The following is a 22,407-nucleotide window of genomic DNA, read 5'->3' as shown; positions in this document are numbered from 1 at the left end:
ATAAATAAATGATTTAGCCTTTGCTATCCTTACGTTCCCAGAATGATAATGTATTATTTTGGTCACATGCATAAAATTAGCTCCTAATTTTGCAGGTAAATTAGTTCAATGAAGAAGTAGCCTATGCAGGAAAAACAACTTTCTGTTTATTGTTACCACAGATTAAACCTCTCAAGGGTAGAGAGATCCGTGTTTTCAGAACAAACTTAAGTCATTTCTTCTCCTTCTCAAGATTCAGACCCAGTGTTGTTCTTCTGATGTGGTAACTGATGACAGAATGCTACTAGGGCGGGTGCATGCCTGTGGCCTCAGGTTCATGTCCACATGGACAGTGTCACCTGGTCCTCCCAGCTCTGAAATTTTTGCTGATGCTCTGTATGCTATAGATCCTTCCTTGTACTGCTACGTCCCTTCTGTATGCCAATTGTTTAACTCTGTCATTTATATAGAAAGGCTGGTTTGCATGGGAAAGTAACTGGTTAGGGTACAGATTTACAGCATAGCAGATACAATGTCCCATCTCGTAATATAGGTAGATGTTACCAAGGTTACTCACTAAGAGACTCCACAAAGAGTTAATACAAGACAGGTGCAGTTCTGCAATCACACACACTAGGTTACTGTGTTTTACTAGGTTTTACCATGCCGTACCCAAGTTTTTCTTAGAGCACCATGGTTTAGTACTGATTGTATGCTGATACTCTTTCCGATTGCAAAGGTCCACATATTTCTGCACAGATTACACTTCTCAAACGTTTGATCTAGTCATACAATTTTAGTCAACATGCAGCTCATTTAGCTTTCTATGCTCACGCCCTCTATCATCCCCGTAATTTGCCTCTGTTCTAGAAACCTTTGTTTCACTGCCTTGATCGTGTAGTCAGTCTGATCTCACTCCTTCCCTCCTGAAACATGCAAGTGTGGAACAAAACTGGTGTGTGTTCATGTTGGTGTCATGCACAAAATAACCTTTGATCTTTCAGCACAATCCGAAGGGTAAACAGTATTACCCTTCCTTCAGTAAGAAGTCCTTTGGAACCTAAGAAACACATATTCCAACACTTGAACTAACAAAGTTAAGTCTATTAGCTGGATTTAGATTAAATTGTACGTTTGGACCTAGCCAGGTATTAGCCATAAGGGCTAACCACTAACCATTAGGAGTTAGTGATGACAAAATATATACTTCCTATGGAGACCTGCAACCACACCCAGCTGGAGGTGGTCACCTTGCCCTTTCGGACAAGGTCATGACCAAAGACCACGTGGCTGCTGGTTCTGGCAGATGCAGCACATGCTCCAGGGTGGGATGCAGCTGGGGCACGCTGCTGTGAGCACTTTGACTTTATCGATGCCATTTAACTTCACCCCCAGTGACCTTCATGAAGCCCAAAGATTTGAGTTAAACTAGACATTTTGATTCTCAGTAAACAAAACTCCAAGCCACAATCAATTAAAAAAAAAAGGAAAAAAAAACAGATACTCCCAAGTCCAAATCAGGTCACATATGAATAGATTGTCCCAGCAAATCTGTATCATTTCAGATATCACGTTACAAAGCTCTTGCTACATATTCCCCAAGGACTGAGCTGAATTCTTCCCCAAAGGCAAGGAGGAGCCCTAAGGTCATAAGCAGCGTAAGTTCTAACTGCATAATAAGCACTTAAGTTAGTTTAATTCCTAGGATTCGCATGAATGCTTTAATCACCATATCACATCATTACACTTAGAACTGATGCAAATCCTTCCAAAGGCTTATAAATCCTTTAGGTGGATAAGCACTTCAGATGATGGAAATCTTAAATGTGAGATAACCATGTAAAACACTGGAACGCTTTAAATGGGCCAGAATGCTTAAGTGGCACTGAGAGCCAAATCCTGCAGCCTGTAGTTGGGCATCATTCACTCAGGGTGAAATTTACCCCTCTGCAGAGAACTAGCACCATTGAAGTCCCATCTAAGTCTTCACAATTCGGGTGAAGTGGGGATTAAGTGATGCATACCTTCAGCCAGCCCACTGCACAGGGGTGATTTTCATCTTCAGTGTGAGTTTTCCCTAAGTAAATGGAGCAACATTTCACAGTCACTGCTGGTGTCCATTGATCAGAGATAAATAAATGCCTGAAAAAAATTCTGTGGATACACCCAATTTTTAAAATGAAACTGAAGAGGTGAAAGGTCTACAGATGGTATTTTATTGTCATGAAGGGATGGAAAACTGAAATTTTAAAGGCAAGTGAAAATGGAAACAACATTTTACACGTGCACGTTATCAGTAACAGAAGAGTGCTTGTGCGTTCAGCCAGTCAGGAAACAGTGACTTACTGATCCTAATAAAATCAAGCACATCATTAGAAAGGTGAATATCAAATATCATGCACCTTCAGTGAAGTGCAATTCACTCACAAAAAAATCCAGATTTCTATTAACTCAAAACACTGAAATATTTCCTCCAAAATTGTTACCTGCTTCCAGATATTCTATAAGCAGAACAGAGGTTAAATTTGTCAGGTGAATTATTCATTAAATGTAATTCGCTCAACTCTACTGTTGACATACATTAGAAAGTGCACACTCCTCAAAAAGTCACACACACAGATCTCCTTCTGAAACTTTCAGACTTAATGTAAACGTTCACTGCAATCTTGACCTTTTCAAATAGTCGTAACTGTAATTACAAAAACATTTTCTGTTTTCAAACTAAGTAAAGCACGTACTTCTCATTAAGGGCTATTTACATGCCACGTTTGAAGTTTCAAAGTTCAGCCGTTTTTGAGCTATCCCTGTGAAAAAAAATGGTCAGAATTTTTTTCAATGGGTAAAAAATGTATTTTATTCACACTCAAAGAACTCAAAAAGGCGAAGGCATTTTGCTGAGACAAAAGACAAACATTGACGTTTTCAACAAAAGTGAATGTTTTTTGAAGTAATGAGGGCAAAAAATGGGATTGCTATAGAAACTGTTCTGCGTCCTTAACTATAGTAACTGTCAGCTCAACTGCTGTGACATATTGTACATGCTTATTTTCAATCTGAAAGGTTTTCATTTCTAATGACATTTTTTTCGAGATTAAAAAAAAATGCTATTTTCTAGTATGGCTATAATATCATTTGACAGTGTCATTTTTCTCCTCCTCAAGAGCTAACTCCTTTCTAGAAAATTTATGGCCATTTTATTTCCCATTAAAGCAAAAGCAGCCCAAAGTGCTGGCGCACTCAACTGGCTGACTGCACTGATCACGGGGCTCTAGCTTGCGTTCTCACTGCTGGCAGTTGCCAAACAGTGAACAGTAACTAATGAAGAAAATACAGAATATGCTGTATGAAACATATTACACTTTTCCCATACACAAAATATCTGATCTGCATTGGGGTTTGGGGCTGAAATGTATTTTCGTACCTGTAATCCAGAGATTGCAGCAGGGTATGGCGAAAGTGCAGTGGATCCTAGATTTCGCCCAAGGAGAGGGGTCATTGGTGTGCTACTGGTGGTGTGAGTAGCACGCCAGTACGCCTCAAGATACTCGGCCAAGTGTTCACAAGCATCTTCGAGTTGATTTTCATCCAAAATTACATCAAACATTTCCTGATCACAACAACAGAAGTTTGGTTCATTACAACGTTACAGATGAGCAAAATCTTAAACAATTCTCATCACGCTAATCCTTTAAAATGAAATAAATAATAATTAGAACATGGGGTACACAGAGGAGAACAACACAGTTGGGTTTCTAAAGGGATCAAAAGCCAAAGCTCTCAGAAGTCATGGAAGCATTTCAGTGAGATCCACTAGACACTGTGTGAGGTCTACCACACTCCATTAATTAACTTTTGCTTAAAAAACAACCATGACAGACGATACAAGGTTGAGCTAGATGCCAGACTAACACAGGGATGCTTCACTTTGGTTTTGGATGCAGTCATGCGTGTTTTTCTCTTGTCTGATTATGAATACAGTTCCCAATTGAATCACACCACTAAAACACATTTCTACTCTAGTGAATGCAATATATGGTTCTTCTTAGACAAAGCTGCTGCAGGACACACAGCTCTTCAGGTGTTTACAGGTGGGAATTCGTCCGAGACTAAGATCACACACGGTTTCTGGAGCTTCCTTCCTTTATGCCTACCTGCCTAGTCGCACGCCTGCTAAACTGGCAGGATCCAGAAAGCATGATTTTTTCCCCTGGTAATCTCCTCACCAGGGGTCAGCACTTGAGCAGTAGTGCAGATCCCAGTGCTTTGCCTCGGACCTGCTCACCATTAAATGCACAGAGAGGCAATGTGCTAGGGAACACGGGAGGACTCGAGAGACACGTGGCTTCATGCTGCGTGGGAAGTCAGAGGGGCACTGCAGACCAGGCTTTTAGGTCATCAGCACAGCAAGTAGTCTGGTGTTGCATTAGGTCTCATCTTTAATAAACTGTAAGAAAAACTTACTTAAAAAAAAATTCCCCTAATTTTTCCAAATTAATCACTATTAAATGAACCATCACAAGTTTAGTTCCTCAAGAAAAATATGTTTATATTTTCAGCAGTGAAATTTTCTATCTCATCTTGAATCTTAACTCTCAACTTAGTGGAAAAAAATCTATTGTGAAAATATCACAGGAAATGAAAAGTGCAGGTGGTGCAGGTGTTAAGAGTAACTGATGCAAACCACAGACTGGTTTCCCCCATGCATACTTATAGATCTACCCAGTATACACCGAGTTGATGTCTCCAGGATAAGATGTCTATAGGAAAGACAGAAAACCACATGACTAATTTATCATAAACCTTGGTCATGCATCTAACTTCCTCCCAAAAGAAGGCAAAACTACATTTTGTTACATAGCTGCATCACACACATCATCATCTGTTGAAGAAATTAGTCAGAGATAGTTAAGAAATGTTAGAATTGTGAATTGAAATGTAAGTATATTATATATACTCTGTTTTAGAGAATATTGAAAATAGTATTTTATTTTTGGAATGCACTGGTTTCTTATAATGAGGAATCAATACTGTGATTTTCTGACCTGGGAAGAGGGAGCAGTAAGCAATTTTCTTGTGCTTCTCATTCTTTGCACAAGTGCCCACTGATCTGTGGCAGTATGCAACTTGCACATGTGGCATTTCAACAGTGATCTCAATTAAATTGTAATTATTAAGAAGATCTTTTAACAGTTACAGTAGAACTGTCTCCTTTTTAACAGTTAATTATAAAAAAAATACTAGGAACAGTAACTGTGAGTTGCTTAGGTTGTCATTTGAAGGTCACCTGGAAAAACTGCAAAACTGACAGGATTTGGATTCCAGGGCTCCACAGCTTTTTTTTTGTTTTTACAAGAAAAATGAATTGTAGAGAAACTACATATTCTTTTTCTTCTGTTAGAGAGTTCTGCTCATACCTAAACCATATTTGTTATACTTCTGTGCATTCAAGAGTTCAAAAAAAAAAAAAAAATCCTTGGTTGTAAGCATCCAGAATGAAACAATATATTCCCAGTTCTCCTTGAAATGTATATGATACTTCACTGCATTTTTTTAAATTTGATTTGTAGACTATTTATCATATAAGCAATTCAATTTACTACTACTCTTAAGTGATGTACATCAATACAGAGGTCTTTCCTGTCTCTTTAGGGAAGACGAAATTAGCAGTCGCTGTCCTCTGCCACTTCCCCTGCTTTACTGTATTGCCACTGCAGAAAACGGCAGTACAAAGTAAAACTGCTGTGGCTGCTCCAGAGCGCCAGCCTCTGCCACAGGCCGCGCTGGCGCTGCCGAGCGCAGCCCCGAGGGGCGGAGAGGGGAGCCCAGGCTCCCGGGAGGGTAGGGCAAGGATGGAGGGTATCAGCAACGTAGCAGCAAGTTGTTTGGTTTACTGGCTATTTTTAATTATACCAAAGCATTTCAGTTATGGGAAGACATAATTTGAGGTGTCTTTTAAGTTATGTCAAGTAGACCAGTGGGATAGGCATTCTCTTGGCAATTACACGAATCCAAAAGTTAAAAAAAATCATAATGAACTGTATATGACCAGCATATTTAAAACTATATTATTGGGACAGGTCATGTTGCTTTGAGCCACGCAATGCAGTTGTTCCTGCTTAATGAAGTCATGCAGTGACGGGCATGCGTAGCACTGGCGTGAGCAGCATCAGTGAAAGACTAACAAGGAATTAATAAAGAAAGCAGTTCCTGAACTGAAATATGCCAAACTATTTTAAAAAATAGTTTATTATTTAGCTATTTTAAAAATATCTAGAAATACAGTGCTGATTACTGAAAACTGACTCAAAAAAGCAGTATTTTTTTTAACAGCTTTCACATATCATCACTTTAAACGAATAGTCTCCATGCAGGAATTTGAGATGTAAAACTGATGAAGCAGAAGACAGTACTGTCCTTGGTCTCAACAGTATAATTTTACTTAACTAAATAATGGATTAACTTGGTCCTTTAATTTCAACTTAACCAAACTCAAACAATCAAAAGCAAAAATGCACATTTACCCCAGTTAACAGTGAACACTTACTCATGTAAGGCCCTGTAAGGATTAAGGATTTAATATTAAAATAAGGCAAGCCTTAGCTTTGATTTCATAGCAATTTGATTGCTGGGAAGGCTTTATTAGGTAACCTGAGTCATAGCTGAAAAACCTGCTGGTTAGTTAAGGACAATCAACATTCTGCATGACACAAGATTTCAGGGTGTTTTCTTGCTCACAGCTGCCAAGCGCCCGTGACACCAGTGAGGACTATATGGAAAACTATGCAGTATAGTGCACGCCGGGCACAGAGAAGGGCCCTACATATAAGAAGTTATTTTGGGTACTGAAGGGGCAGTATGCCTGCATTGCACTGGTATTTTGCCTTGAAGACAGAATATAAGCCTTTATTTTACTCACTGTAGACTAGATTCTGCCCTCCCAAACAAATCTGAACACCCCAGTAGGGTCAGTAGCCAGACCATCATCTCTCTTGGGGCACTGTAAATCAAGATGATTTTCTTGAAACCAAGCAGCACAAAGCTGGATCACTTAATTTCTGTAGAAACCTGCTGTGTGAGTTTGAGAGTAGAAACCGGCCTCTGATGGAGTATGGTTAAATGTCTGAAATTTGGATACGATGAAATTTGGAAATGTTTTTCTTACTCAGGTGGAGTCTCGCTTTGTCTTAGGCAAAGTGCAATTGCAAGATCTAGTACTAAAGCAGAGTTTACCAGACCCTGGGATGGACATCATATATGCTGTGATATAATCAGCCAACAACAACATGGGATCCGCTTCATCTCAATCAACAGAGCCAACCGCCTTCTTTCAAGTGATGTGAGCAAACCTAACTGGAATAACAGAAAAGCACTGTATAAAAGAGCTTCTCTATGCAGATGAAAAAATAAATATGAAAATATTCATTCAAAATATGAGGAATATGAGGCAGGTTGTTCTGCACGTAAGCTTGCAGTGACAGCACAGGGTAAATACCACAAGCCCTGTTCAAGGTGCGGATGTGATTCCTTTTAACTTAGCTCACATCCACTGCAAGTTAGAAAGGTGTATGCTTTCACAGAAATTATTTTATCCTAAAGAAACATTCAATATCGTTTCAGTTAATGGGATCTGAATGGCTCACAGGAATTCTCCACCTTCACTTCAAGAGATTCAGTGGAAAATTACGTGCAAGAAACATAATATAGCTGACTTGTCTAGAAGAACTCGAGATGCCCTGAAAACCTTTCAGTGCTGCTCAAAGAGAAAAACAAGGATGACAGCGAGCGAAGCCTTCTACGGTTACTGTAACTAGAAGCTTACAGAAAGATGCTGCCTTCGAAAGAAAGGGGAGAAACAACTCTGTTCAGGAAGACGGTATCTCCTTCCCACCTTCACATGTAACGCCTCGCCCATGTTATGGCCTAACGTTTCAGGCTGTGGGCAGAAACGGCAGCAGCGCAAACACAGCAAAGGAACCCGAGGCTGTGCAGCAGCCACCCCTCTGCCAGGTCAGGCAAGGCCACGGCCTCCCCCCATCGACCGCGTGAGCTTCCGTGGAGGAAAACCAGACAGAAACGGGAGTGCGGGTGCTATTCAGGACACACGTACGGAGCCTGATGCCTCAGAGCTGCACTAGACCTACCACACGTCATGGTCATGCTGGCTTCACAATGCCAACAGCTGTGTATACATATACATACATACATATATGTATATACTTGCACACATGTATATAGTGGTCATCAAGCACTTGGGACAGCTGGACTCTGCACATGGTGCTGAGGCAAGAGAGGTGGCTCCAGTTCTCGACGGGGTTGCTCAGCCCCCACCCAAGAGGGAAGTGTGAAGCTGCCTGGGGCAGCCTGAACATTGCAAGCAGCACAGGGGGCTGCAGAAAGGGAGATCCCTACTTGATATTTTAGGCACTTTTCCATGTGATTTAAATTCTTGCTCTGAGCCAGGCAAAGAAGAAATTTGAAGCAAATCTCTACCATTCTAGACACTTTTTTTAAAAATAATCACTCTAATCTTAGATAAGAAGTACAAAAATTTCCATCATGCCTATTATCTTTTTTCTCTGCTAACATTTCACTATGAAACTATCCTGAACATACACAAAAATACTGCACAAACTGCTGACATTAAAAGACAAATCTACATTAATCATTTCTCAGTTTGTATCTGGCTGAAACTACTGAGCAAATATAACCTGAATTCATTAGCAGTTTCAGTCAGCTTGAAATGGTACTTTTTGGAAAGCAGATCCATCCATGTGAAATTACTCCACTCTGTGGCTAAACCCCAGAATTAAGGCTGCAGAGGGAGGCCCACCTGTTCCTGACAGGCAGGAGGCAATGCTGAAGAGGAAGGGTGGGCACCTATGACACAGCAAGTCTATCAGACTCCACTCACCAGCCAGCAATTGGGTGAGGTCCACCTGATGGCAGGAATTAACCTTAAAAGTGTTGACCTTGACCCAGGTGACCAGTGAGCAAGAGCACCGTTCAAATGAAAGGTGAGAGAAAGAAATTTTTTTCCAGGTCTCCCTTCCCATATTTCCCACAAGGTTATTGGACAGAGTGCCAGTGCTCTCACCAGTGCCAACTCTGCAATGTCTGAGGGACCTCAGAGCACTGTGGCCTCCAGGAGATGTGGCTCAGCCTGAATTCCCTCCAGGTGGAGCAGGCAGAAAGGAGGAACATCTACCGTTACACATAGGGGGACTGCCAAGAAATACCTGAATGCTATGGCCAGTGGGGACAAGAAAGGAGGAAGCTGTGTAGTTTGGTGTCTTAAGGAGCACACAAAAACAACTTAGTTTCTCGGAAATAAACCCTTGTGGGAAGTTATACCAAAACAAAAACTGTTAAAAACAGAAGTTATTCCAGAACAAAAAAACTAAAGAACTTTATTACTTTCATTTGAATCAAGCATAAAAGCCACCTGAAACATCAGCATTATCTTTAAGGTCTTTATAATGGAAAACAAAGTCTTCCAGAAGCATTATGTGACCATTAAGGGTTGGGCATCTGTTTTGTTGATCACCTCTGAAACTTATTCCTGGATTGCTCCAAGACATTCCTTTCGACAGCACTTTAATCAGGCAGTATCACCAGGGAATCCTTCCTAGTACCCACTCTGAAATTCTGTGAACTAATATGATTTCTCCTTGCAATTCTTTTTTATGACAGAGAGAGACAATATGGTAAACCATAGGCTGGATTTCCCTGAGATGAACAAAAGTCTCCTCTGTACTACCAGATCAATCATACACAGTTGTTAAGTTGTACAACAAGTCTTCATCCAATCTTTTTTCAATTGAGTGGCTTGCTCTGTCACAAAAGCTGTGCTTAAGTTTTCAAAAATAAAAACAATTTTGAGTTGCCTTCTCCAAATACCTGCATGTTTTTCTACACAGCACCTACCAGGACCTCTGCTCCTTAAAAAGCACACTACTCAAACTAAGTACTTGCCAGCCTTGATAAAACAGCCTGCAATAAGTGAGTAGTTCTGTTGAGATAACTGGAACGGCTCAAAGGTGTTGCTGTGTCAGGAGTCTGGGGCGCTCCGGGGGTCACGTGAGCGACGCCATCCGTGACTCACTCTGCACACGCAGTGGGTCCAGGCTCGCTACGCAGCTCACAGAAAAGTGTCTGCAGCCTCCTCTGAAACCAGCAGTCTGAGGCTTCGGCCCTTCAAGACCCTGCCTAAACACAGCACTGCTCCCACAAGTGATGAAACAGAACATTTTTGCTCATGTGCTAGGCTAGTTTTACCACATAAGTTATACGGGACCTGAGATCTTGCCAATTGATCCAGCTAAGTCAGTAGATAATCAGGATAAAGGTTTCAAATTTCTTTTTCTTTCTTAGCAACAAAAGCTGATCTAGGGTTGCAGTTGCAAGGTTGTCTAAATCACCATACAGTGAAGTGGTAACATGTGAACTCAGTTATAATCAAGGACCAACACAGCAGATATCTTTTAAACTCCACATATCCCAAGTTCTTTAGCCTTTCTTCTGTACTTACTGGTGGGCATTGTGCAAGTTTATCAGCTGCCACCAACTGAACATTCAAGTGTTTACTTTGTGACTTTCCTCTAGATTTAATCAGTCGCTGCAAAACCTGATAGAGGAAAAGAGGAAAATGTGAGTTTAAGGATCATGTATCTCCAGAAAGTTCAGAGACTGACATGCCACTGGAGGATTACCAAGTTCAAAGCTCTCTAATACGTTTAATAAAATGGATAAAATATCGTCCTTGAATATAAGCAAACACTTTTCTGATAACCTCCCTGAAAACTGTGCATATTTCTCTCTGCATCACATTCAACCTCTTGCAAATATTTCAAATGCAACACAAGTGGTGATTTTGCTTTATTTTACTCTAAGTAATAGGTTATTTTTGACAAATGTAGTCTAGAGGTCCATGAAAATTACAGAATTACACTGCAGCACAACAGTAACAGCATATTATGTTGTGTAGCAATAATGCAGTAACTCAATCTGCTCGGAGGTATATATTGAGTAGAGAAATCATTTTAACACACACACGGTTCATATTACCTCATTATTTTTTCTTCCACTACGTTCATTACTAGAATTTAAGGGGTGGGGAAGAATAGGTATTCTGAATTATTTCTAACTCCTCTAAGAAAGTTACAGAATCATAGAAAAACAGACTATTTTTAAGTTGGAGGGACCTCTAGAGGTCTCCGTGCCAACCCCCCACTAACAGCACGGCCAGCTGGATTGAACTGCTCAGGTCCTTGTTCAGTTGAGCTTTGAGTATTGCCAAGGAGACCCCACAACCTCACTGGGCCCCTGTACCTGTATTTACTCACTCTTGCTAATACAGCCCAGCAAGCAGTGGCTTCTCTGCAACAAGGGCTCACCGCTGACTCCTGTTCAACTTGTTGCCACTGGCACTCCCATGTCCCTTGCAGCAGAGCCGCTCCCCAGCTGGTTGGCCTCAGCCTGGCCTGCGGCACGGGGTTACTCCAGCCCAAGGGTACGACTTGGTATTTGCCTTGGCTGAACTTTGGGAGGTTCCTGACAGCTCATTTCCCCAGCCTGCCAAGGTTCCTCTGAACAGCAGCCCTGCCCTCTAGTACATCAACCTGCCCCCCAATTTGGTATTGTCCACAAACTTGCTGCAAGTGCACTCTGTCCTGTCACCCACGTCATTAACTAAACGCTGAAGTGTACTGGCCCCATTATCGATCCCTGACGGACACCACTGGTAATCAGCTGCCAGTTGGACTTTGTACTTCTGATCAGCAGTCTGAATCTGACAGTGCAGCCAGTTTTCCACCCTTCTTATAGTCTGCTTATCCAGTCCGTATCTCACCAGTTTGGCTACCAGAGTACTATGGGAGACCATGTCAAAGTCCTTGCTAAAGCAAAGGTCAGCAACATCCATTGCTCTCCCTTTGTCCTCAGAGCTCACCTCATGGCAAAAGGCAGTCAGGTTGGTCAGTTGTGACTTGCCCTTGGTAAATCCCTGCTAGTTGTTCCCAGTCAGCTTCTTGTCCTCCATATAGTTTATGTAGGCCTCTAGCTTCCTGTATCTTCCTCCTTGCGCTTCCTGAAGATGGGTGTGACGTCTGCTTTTTTGCAGTCATCATGATTACTATGAACTGAGAGACAGAGCAGCCTTGCAATGGCATGAGCCAGCTACTTCAGCACCTTCACATGCATCCATCTGGTTGCTCGGACTCATGCACGCTAAAGTAAACTGGTCCCTAGATCAACCTTCCTTTACTGCAGGTCCTTGCCCCATGCAGCAGCAGGCTGTTTTCCTTAGCCTTCCTTTCACCTCCTATGCCCTTACAGAAGCTTTTTTTTTGTTACTTTTCACATCTCTCACTAGTTCTGGCTCTGGCTTTCTTAATTCCATCTCTCTGTCCCCAGACATGTTCCTCCTGGGAAGCCTGTCTCCACAGCCATCTTGTGTGTGCCCCCTTTGTGTGTTTGAGCTCAGGCAGCAGTTCCCCATTCATCTACACTGCTCTCCTCCCCATCTCCATGTAGGAATGGACCCCTCTCATGCTTGGAGAAGGCCATCCATGAATACTGTCCAGCTCTCCTGAGCTTCTTGGCTGTCCAGGACAGACTCCTATGGGATCCTGCTGAACATGTCCCTGAATAAGCCTGATCTAGAGTCCAGGGTTGCAATTCTATTATTTATATGGCTCACTTCTCACAGGATCTTAAACCGCACCAGCTCCTGGTTGCTGCAGCAAAGGCTGCCCTGGACCTTCAAAGCCCCAACTAGTTCTTCCTTCTTCTCCAGTAGCAGGTCCAGTTGTACTTCTCCCATCACCTGTGGGCAACTGCACCAAGGCCTGGCCTCTGGCTTTCTGCAGGCACCTCTGATAGGCTGTAGCTGTTCCAACAGGTGCTGCACAGCATCCCACTATTGCTTTGCTGACTCCAGCAGCCCCATAGCCTCAGTCATGACTCCAGGCCCCTTCTAGACTAACAGCCATGGTTCCTGCAGGGTCCATGCCACGCTCCTAAGCAACAGTTGCATTCATGCTCCATGCCAGTAGCTGGGGAGCAGCCTGACCACACTGGTCTGGACTTAGCTGAGGACGGTGGAAGAGACTGGCTTTATTTGTGACTGACAGGTAACTGTCAGGCCAACTGCGTGGGAAGGAAGGAAAGGGCTGGGGTACCTTGCCTGAAGCTAAGCATATGGTGTTAGGGTATGTAGTGAGAAAACCTACAGCTGGGTTGGGAAGAGGGGGACTGGAAATACACTGCGGAGGTGAACTAAGAGTTGCAGGATAAATTTGCTCCTGAGGAATTTTTTCATCCATGGAAACAAAGGCTGCCTTGTCGAAAGCTCAGCCTAGGGCTAGTTTAAGGTTTAGGGTAGAAAGAAGTGTATTAGGCGTCCTACATTCAAGCCTTACAACTACAATGTTCACCCTTCTCTCTTCAGATATTGCCCTGCTAAATACCACACTGCCTTCCAGGTCCTGTTCACTCTGACTCCACACAACAGGGGTAGGTGAGACTACCAGCACCACTTAAGTACCCAGGGAATAAGCAAACTGTTTGGTGAACTTAAGTTACATGATTTATATTCAGTGAAGGCCATTAAAGGACAGCGGTTCTTTTAATAAAATGCGAGTCAAATCTCTAGCAGCAGACAATATCATGGTACAATTCACTATAACTCACTTTTGAGAACCTGGCCCTTTCTTCTTAGAAAACAACTGCCTCCCTTTACTTCCTGCCTGTCTGGAAATACAGTAAAAGATCTGAGACAAATTATTTAGTATAAAAGTTACATTCATTGCCATTATTATCAAAAAAAAACCCTCAAAGAACAAACAAAAAGAATGTTTACACTGATGTTCAGAGAAAAGAAAAAAAAAAGAAGACATATTCTAAAGGAATATATGAAACACAAGCTGAGGACTGATGTCTTCTTTCAATCCACCTATGCTTGTAAGAAAGTATGATTTTCCCTTTCCCATCCTCAGTACTTAGTGATTGCCCCCTGAGTCCTCACTGAGGCTAGGCCTCCTTCAGATGTGCTACCTGAGCTAGTCATCTGTAGTGTGTCAAATAAGCCAGGTTAGGAAAGACTCAATTTAAGCTACCCTGGCTCAAAGCAGTAATCCACTGAGTGTTGACTGATCATACAGAGCTCAACAAGGAGATCTGAGAAGATAGTAAGTTTCTGCAGCAAGTCAGTGGCAAGGAGCTGGATTTAGCAGGTAATACCTGTGTTCAACATAATAACAATTAAAAAAGGATTTGCTATACAGTAAAGTTCTTTTCTAGCATGCCCCTCTGTAGGAGTTTCATCAACACTTTTCCAAACAGATACTGGTACACCCCTGCCACTGGTAAACACTGTTAAAACTTCTTAGCCCTAATGGATTTCATTTGGCTAGTAAAAGAATTGAATTCTGTTAATGTAAACTGAACTTTAAAAATAATTTAAGATGTCTATTATGTTAAAGATGGAACTTTTAATACAGACAAGGATAGGGTACATCCACACATCATGGTGTAATGTCATGTTTATATACCCATGTCTAAAGCCAAGCAAGATATCTCCTCCTCCATGGTTCAAAGTCTTTTTTGGCTTCTGCTGCCCAGCCAGCAAGCCAAGCAGACCGTGGCAGTGCTGCTACAGTGGCCAAATGAAGCTATGAGGAGCTAGACTAGCAGACAGCTGCAAAAGCCAAAGCCAGTAGGACACAGCACTGTGACCCAGAGCAGCACTGGAAGGGTACTCCCTCACCCAGTCCTTGATGAGATGCATTACTGCTGCAGGCTGTGTTTTCAGCAGGTCAATTAGCCCAGGTGAAATGTTGTGCTAATGCAATTAGGCTGCTTTTGATGCTGCAGTTCAGTTTATGCTGAATCCTTCCTGGGTAGGCAAGGATGACTGTCTTAGGAAATAAAAATGACTTCACTGGCTTTCACGTCTTTTGAGCAATAAGTTTTCTCCATTAAAGGACTGAAAAGACATCCTGAAAACCTTCAGTGTAGTGGGCAGTAGCATTTATTACCCATGATGCCAAGGACTGAACTCATCTTCCTTTTAAAGTAGTCTCTCTGAATGAGAGAAAGAGCTCATGAAGAGGATAAAATGGGGAGAATTAACATCTGTTTCAAGGATTGAAAATTGATTAGCATCTTCCCTGAACACTATGCTTAATGCAGTATTAGTTAAAAACTAAAAAGCAACTTCAAGAAAAAACAGTTTCATGACCAAGTCCTCCTTCCTCTCCAGAGGGAAAAAAAAATAGAGAAAAGAAATAAACTATACCTGACAGATGTTACTCATCATTACACATACTTCTGGAGGCATAAAGCAGTAGTGATAAAACTGCAGAAGGATCTGAGAGCTTCAAGCTGTTTGTCTGTATTGCTGCTATTGCTGGAAAGGAAAAAGCACCTATCCCGCTTCTGAGAATGCTGTATAAATGTTTTAAAACTCAAATGCATGTATTTTAAGGGTGATATACATTACCTTTGGAGAAGACACTTTAACATGGACAATAATTGGTGCTAAAGATGTCTTGATAAGTTGTGCAGGGTGGTTGATTGTGTCTGCATCTAGCACAACCAGTTGTAAGGACCTCGCCAGCTCAAAAATTCTTTCAATTTCACTCTGTACTTCAGCTAGTAAGACAAAAAAAAAGTGTCAAAGCCATTCAAACCCAGTACTATTCAGATAAAAATACAATCACTCATTTATTTACATGGATTGTATATGTTCAATATATGAACTCTGTATGTGAATTAATTTAACTTCCACAAAATAACCCAATACTATTTTTTCTAAAAGAAATATTACCTGCAGAACATTCTGTTGCCTGAAAATATGTGATTATGATACTGACTTACAAATGTGTTCAAGCCATTTGGTACAATTAAACGTATGTTTCTAGTAAAAAAATACACTCAAACATATTTTCCAAATCTTCTAAATAACTTACAATAAAAACTGATAGAATATGATTTAAAAAGACATTAAAGGCTATGTTCACAGCTAAATATTTTTACACAAAAAAAGGAGAAATTTTCTCCCACGTAAATGCCATTTCTGGTTCTGATCCTTCTTAATCATGCACGTTGACATGAGGGATTTTAAATGGATAAAGTCAGCACAAATCAAAGCCTGTAAGTTTTACCAGCAGAGTTCAAGAAAGTTATGTATCAGTAGTTCACATGCATTTAATTTGTCTGAGTGCTGTTCCAATAACTTTTAAAGTACATGATTACTTATTAAAATTTATCTTAAATTTTTGTGTAAAACCGAACATCGTGGTGTTCTGCAGTCCATCCTAACGTCACCTCAAAGATTATTTCTAAACTTAAGTTTGTCTTGGTTGCATTAGTGATTTAACAGAAATATCACTTAAAATTAAGTCTATCCCAGTGTAAATCTCCCACAGAGGTATATATGCCACAGGCACAACATTTAGTAGATACAGTACTCACCTTTGCAGCACCTAATTTTAGGGTGCCCGATTCCCATATCAGAATGTCAACCATGAGTGACATGTCCTACCTCCTATACCATATATATATATATATATGTATGTATGTATACATACATATACAGGGGGAAGGGGAGAGGGAGGGAGCTGCCTCAGCCTGGCATTCTCACAGGGCAGGGCACTGAGGAGGGAGTTCACTTTCCTACTCAACAGGCGATGCTTGGTACACCTCTCTCATACCACTTTCCTGAGGACAGACATTTAAGGAAGATTTGGAGGCCTTCCTGAACGTAAACTGCTGTGCTCTTTCTCCTAAAAACTGAGCCAGGTCCACTTTCTCCTTGGAAAAAAAAATAGCCTAAAATGGCATTCAAGTTCCATAGTTGAAACACTCTCTCTGAATGTCAGAGAGCTGGGTTTAAGTGCCTTTTCTTCCCGAGAAGATTCAAAGCTAATACCTTTTATCTCCAAGGATGCTGTCCCAAAGACCAGGTTATTAGTGTGCATATACATACAGACAGATTTCCACCTCTAGTGGAGAAATAAAAGAAATTAGAAATCCATCAGGCCAGTGTAGCCCAGCAGTCATGAGACAGAGAGAATGGGAAGATCAACATCCCAGTTTCTGCTCTCACAGCTAGACTGGAATTTTAAGCAGTAGCTATTCAGTATCAACTACAAAACCAGTTCTTGGGTCTGAAATTAAAACACATTTCCTTCCCAGTTTGACAGAGTGAGAGCTCTCCAGCAGCCTGTGGTGCAAAGTTAACAGCACCAGTCTAAGAAGCAGCAGCTGTGAGGCCGTGTCACCTCTAGGAGAAAACAGCATTGAACCCATTTTTTTAATATCCAGACTGCAGGCCCTTAACTCACCTTTTGTAGGTAATAGCTCTAATACTGCTTGTTCTAGTCCTTATAATTGCTTAATGTGAGGCTAACAGAGTACACGATGCTCTGCAGCCACTCCTCAGTCAGATAAATTTTCTCCCAACAGTGTACCTGAATTTCTGAAATATATACAAAAACTCTGTCGACACGTTTAGAATTGAAAAATTTATATGACATCTTTAAGGCTGACCCCTGTCACTCTTTTCCAGTATGTAACTGTGTTCAGAATTGTATCTGTGTCAATGTCTTACCTAAACTTGATCTTGTGTTTGACCGCTCAATTATTGCCCTCTTGCTTGGATTATTTAGAACAGACCTCTTAGCAAGAGAAATGTCAGCTGTCACTCTAGTTATTGATATCCTATGAGCAAGAACACAGGACAGAACAAAAACACAGCAGTCACATTTCCATTGCACTGTGCATGACATACAGCTACATTCCACTCCAGAGTGCAAATACAATAAACTACCACTCAGACATGTTTTATAGCTGAGTTATAACACCATTAAAGTGCAACTAAAGAGAACACTGCGTAACTGTACAAGATTTTCTATCGTCTACGTTATTGTAGACTCTTGCACATTTTCTGTTTTCTTACTTAATATCATGAGTTAATTTTACCCCTCCCCAACTCTCACTCATCTCCGAGAATGCAGAATAACAGGAATTACAACAGTAATAGCACTACTTCTCCCAAATGGTTTATGAACACTGATTAAACCTCAAATCTTTGACAGGTAAGGAAGGAATATTTGGGTATCTGAGTAACCTGTGTCTCATTTCTCAGCATCTAGGAGTCACTGAACAGATGTAGCCTGCTTTGGGAGATCAGTTGTCCAACAGATGCTCCTTCTGCAAATATAGAGCTTTGGCTATCAGCTAAATGAGCTGCTCAGGGTCAGCTAGGAGAGAAGCAAGTTTAGCCACAACTATTTGTACTGCTGGAGCCTCCTTTTTAATTTAGGGCAGGCAGTTTTTTCAGCTCTGTCAGTGAGCTGACTAGAGACAAAAGGAAGCATCTCATGCATGTGCATCAGCACCAGGAACAATACAATTTCAGGCATCTATGCTGAGGATTTCCCTTTAAATCAGATTATAAAGCAAAGAACACACATTCACTTCACATAAAAACAATTTAGGAGGACTGTGATGGGATCCAAAGAGCCATGAATGACAAAAAGCAAGCAAGCTAGAAATGATTAGCAGCCACTCCCCACAACACAAGGTTTTGGCAGGTAGAAGGGTAAAAACAGTAGAAGCATTTTTCCATTTTCCATATAATATATAAGTAACTTTGTTGCACAGAATGCAGTGAAGGCCAAAAAAAAAAAAAAAAAAGAACAGGAGTAATTAATGGCTGGAGCCCATCTCTGGCTAAGGAAGCTCCAGATCTCTGACTCTTGGAATCCAGAGAGTACAAGAGAGGAACGATCATAAATCTAACACACCTCTCCTTATATGCTTCCTTGAGCATCCTCAAAGACAGGATACTGGGTCTTTGGTCTGTCCTAATGCAGCCAGATATAGAAAGCATTTCATTCCCCAGATAAGAAGAATCTTAAGCATCACTGCTGCTGAAAGTTGTTACGAGAGAAAAAAAAAGTACTTTTCCTCTTTTTTGTTTACACTGTGTAGAGTTAGGCCAGGTCTACGTAATAGTGACTAAATACAGTGTGTTTAGAAAAGGATGCCGTTAGAGCCTCTGCAGCAGCCTTTCCCTGAACGGCGCCTAGCAGCTAAACATTGGGAGATTCCTCTCAGCAGGTCTGCACAACACGCAGCCCTTGGCCCTTCCTTCACTTCACCGGCCACGAGAGGCTGGTGCAGACAGAAAAGGAGGAGCTCACAGGAGCCAAACATATTAAGAGATGGGAAGGACTCCTGCTACCTGAAGTCCTGCCAAGGAAGGCTTTTAAAAGCTTGTCCCTGGACAGTCATTTCCCCTGTTAGTAATGTGGGTTTGTCACAAAATTGCAGCAGAGAGGTGAGAAAAATAAATAAAAAGAAAGAAAGAAAGAGGGGAGGAAAGACTGCAAAGCCATAAAAATTGGCAGGAGGATCAAGAAGTAGCTGAGATTCCTAAAAAGGAACTGAATTCATTTTTCTAAAGTCATTCAGATCTAAAATCAATTGTATCAGCTTGCTTGTGGCATTTAAATCTTTCATAGTTATAATTCACACTTCTGCTCGATCTAGTTGTCAACAGCAATAGGACTTCCAAAAACCACTTCACTCCAGGCAGATCCTCTCCCTCTCCCCTCTGCACAGACTACCGGCAGGACGGGTGGGAACAGAAGAGCAAGGCAAGGTGCACCCCCAGCCCTCTGCAGCCTCTGCGGCTGCTTCTCCGTAGACTTTACACTACCATCTCTGTAATTAGGCATCGCTGATCTTTGGGATCAGGACACTGCTTGGTACGTTTTCAGAGAGAGTATAAAAATACAACTCATAAAGGATATATTCATAGCAGTCACATTCTGGCAACCTGATATGACTTGTCACTTCTAGTCGCCATGGTTTCCTACCGAAAACAAGGACTTTTAGCTACCATAGGCGTACGCAAAGCTGACAGACACATGCCAACAACTGGGAAGAGAACATATGCCACGGCTCTGTACCTGCACGTCATGCAAAAGTGTGCTGAAGCACATGCAATAAAATGTGGGGAAATAAAATTAGTCAAATTGCTCAGGAGCAGGGAGAAGATGTAGTGACAGGATGCATGAACAGCTCAGAAAAACGACAAATCTAACTGCAGGCTATCACGTACAGTGCTTTCTCTGTCAGATTTTAAATCAAATCATTACATTTGTAGAGTTTGCTAAGATCACTTCAACTGGACAATTAAAAATTGGAAAAGGGACAAGATATTTTGCAAACAAGTTGATCATTAAATGTTTTGTTGGTTCATGGGTTAATTCAGCATTGCCATCTCCTCACTGCACCCCAGAAGAGCCCTTGCCCGCAAGTCCTACTCCACCTCTTCTGAACGACACTATTATTTTCACTGTCCTAGTGCTAATGTTTTAGGTATTTTCAAACTTGGTTTATTCTCATATCAGCTAGCATAGTACAAGCTTCTCTACATACAATTCAAATACACTAAACAAACTAAGATGAAGATACGGCAGAACAACCCAAGATGCAGCTGATGCCTACAACTATCAACAAGCTCCAGTGGAAAGAAAGAGGACAGGAACCAAACACATGTTCTTCATGAAGAAACCCAAATATTTATACCTTCTCACAGCTCCTCAGGAATTTGTTTTTTCTTTGTTCCATTTGAACAGGTTGAATTCTCTTTACAGCTTCTTAAGTTCTGACAAATTTTCCCTTCATTTTAGTTTTTAGTATTTCCTTCTTCAAATTGCCTTTTAAAATATTTTTGGCTAGCAAGAATATTTAAGAGCTGATTTTTTTTAGGTGTTGGCCTGGAGCACCATTTCTGAACAGCATTGAAATCTGCTCTGTTTATGATACTTATTTCAGGGCTACAGTGTGATTAATTTTATTTAGAGAACTGTTGCAGAGGAGCCTGGAACTTGACGGAAGGTACTGGGATGAACTTAGCCTAAACATAGCAACTTGAGAACAAAATCACAAGATACTTCTGTTCGGTACGTGTACACTTCAGCAGCTTCCTGGGCTAGTCCAGCAATACATACTTGTATGCAATGTCTAAAAGAATTTTTGTAAACCCAGAGAATTGTGAATAAAACTGTAGCTTCATTTGCAATCAGTCATGCTTTTTCAGCTGTTCCACAACATCCACAAAAGAAACCAGAGAGCTCTTAGAAAGTAATTTATTTGTTAACGCTACCCCCATGCAATCAGCTCTGGTGCAGCGCAGTGACTTCGGAGCTCGGCAGGGAAGCGGACCAGCAGCAGGCCAGGAGCTGGGTCCTACTAAAGGGCTTCACCAGTGGCACCGTCCCTCTGAGTCCCAGCTGGATGCATGACAGCACCTGCCAAGTGGCCCATAGCCTGCTCCCGATGCTTCCAGGGTAGCGTTAAAAGCCTGAGCCTCACAATGCCATCTTTAAAGATACTTTCCTGGTGCCCTAGTCACCTTTCATCTAGATTTCTTCTGTAGTTTTAGTCTGATAAGACACTGAGGCAAAATTATTCAAACCTAAAAATCCTTCTACAGACATAGCAGATAGGAAGATGTGTGCACTTCCAAAAATATATTAGTTGTGTTTCACCCCAGAGTCGGCTGCATTTTAGTGTTGACACAGAGCCAGTGCATCAATTTTGAACAAGCATCACTCTTTTTGCATTAAAGAAACCTAAAAATGTTATTAATACATGGGGGAAAAAGCATGAAAAGGACAGTATTTCTCACCTCCCATCAAACCTGTGCTTCAGGAAGTCAAAGAGAGCTTTCTGCATCATGTCTGTCACCTTTGCAGAGGTGAGGGAGATTGAACAGGAAGGATTGACAGAGAGAAAAAGAAGTCAAAAGAAAGAGAAGAGGTAAAAGATAAGGATACTGCCAAAAATCAATACCTTTTATAGGCAGCAATCATTTAGTTTCCATGGTCTTGGCAGCATGCTTTGTAATAAATACTTGCAAGTTTTCTGACTCATTCTCTAAAATGTTGAACGGAGGATGTGAGAGCTGTCACTCCTAATGCTCTTCATTTGCACTGAAATATTAGAACACTCCTCATAAACTCCTTTACAGTATAATATCCAACAGGGTCGAGCACGTCAGAAACTTATGTGAATATTTGGATAGAACAGATCATTCGTTTTCCTCCTACAGTTATGTTACTAGAACTGGTTGAGAACTTCAGATACAAAATCTATCTTGTTCGATGGTGTTTTAACAACAGCAGAAGTAATCTCAGTGAGGCCCAGAAGCAGAAAAAAAATGGATATTTCTATTCCTAAATGAGCGGAAACACACGAGAGATGCTCAGCACCAACAGCTGTAATTTACTTTATTGAGCAAACTCTTTGTCCCTTTTGGTACAACTCAGACTGACGTCTATTATTCGCCAGTCTAGACAGGAATTCATTCAAAGCCCCAAGGCCTCCGGCAGTTTATTTCTCCTGTGTTAT

At 41.3% G+C, this 22,407-nt stretch overlaps 1 protein-coding gene across 5 annotated transcripts in view; it reads right to left on the bottom strand.

The window, feature by feature from the left end:
- Positions 1-22,407, bottom strand: part of CACNB4 (calcium voltage-gated channel auxiliary subunit beta 4) — an 85,321-nt gene that overhangs the window by 8,533 nt on the left and 54,381 nt on the right. The window contains exons 8-13 of one of the 5 annotated variants that reach the window (XR_009958857.1): positions 21,686-21,744; positions 17,591-17,700; positions 15,479-15,630; positions 10,508-10,603; positions 3,401-3,586; positions 2,718-2,783 (exon numbers count right to left, since the gene is read on the bottom strand). Coding sequence is in view for 4 of the 5 variants with exons in the window: in XM_062579396.1 (XP_062435380.1) it covers positions 2,403-2,480; positions 3,401-3,586; positions 10,508-10,603; positions 15,479-15,630; positions 17,591-17,700; positions 21,686-21,744 (681 nt within the window). In the remaining variant the exon portion in view is untranslated. Of the gene's footprint in view, positions 1-2,176; positions 2,784-3,400; positions 3,587-10,507; positions 10,604-15,478; positions 15,631-17,590; positions 17,701-21,685; positions 21,745-22,407 lie in introns of those variants that run through there. The other 4 variants (XM_062579396.1, XM_062579397.1, XM_062579394.1 and 1 more) reach the window with 4 other exon arrangements.

Source organism: Rhea pennata, chromosome 6, assembly GCF_028389875.1.
Source record: "Rhea pennata isolate bPtePen1 chromosome 6, bPtePen1.pri, whole genome shotgun sequence".
Lineage (NCBI taxonomy): Eukaryota > Metazoa > Chordata > Aves > Rheiformes > Rheidae > Rhea > Rhea pennata.
Note: the sequence above shows the minus strand (reverse complement) of the source record. Positions and strands in the feature narration are given on the sequence as shown.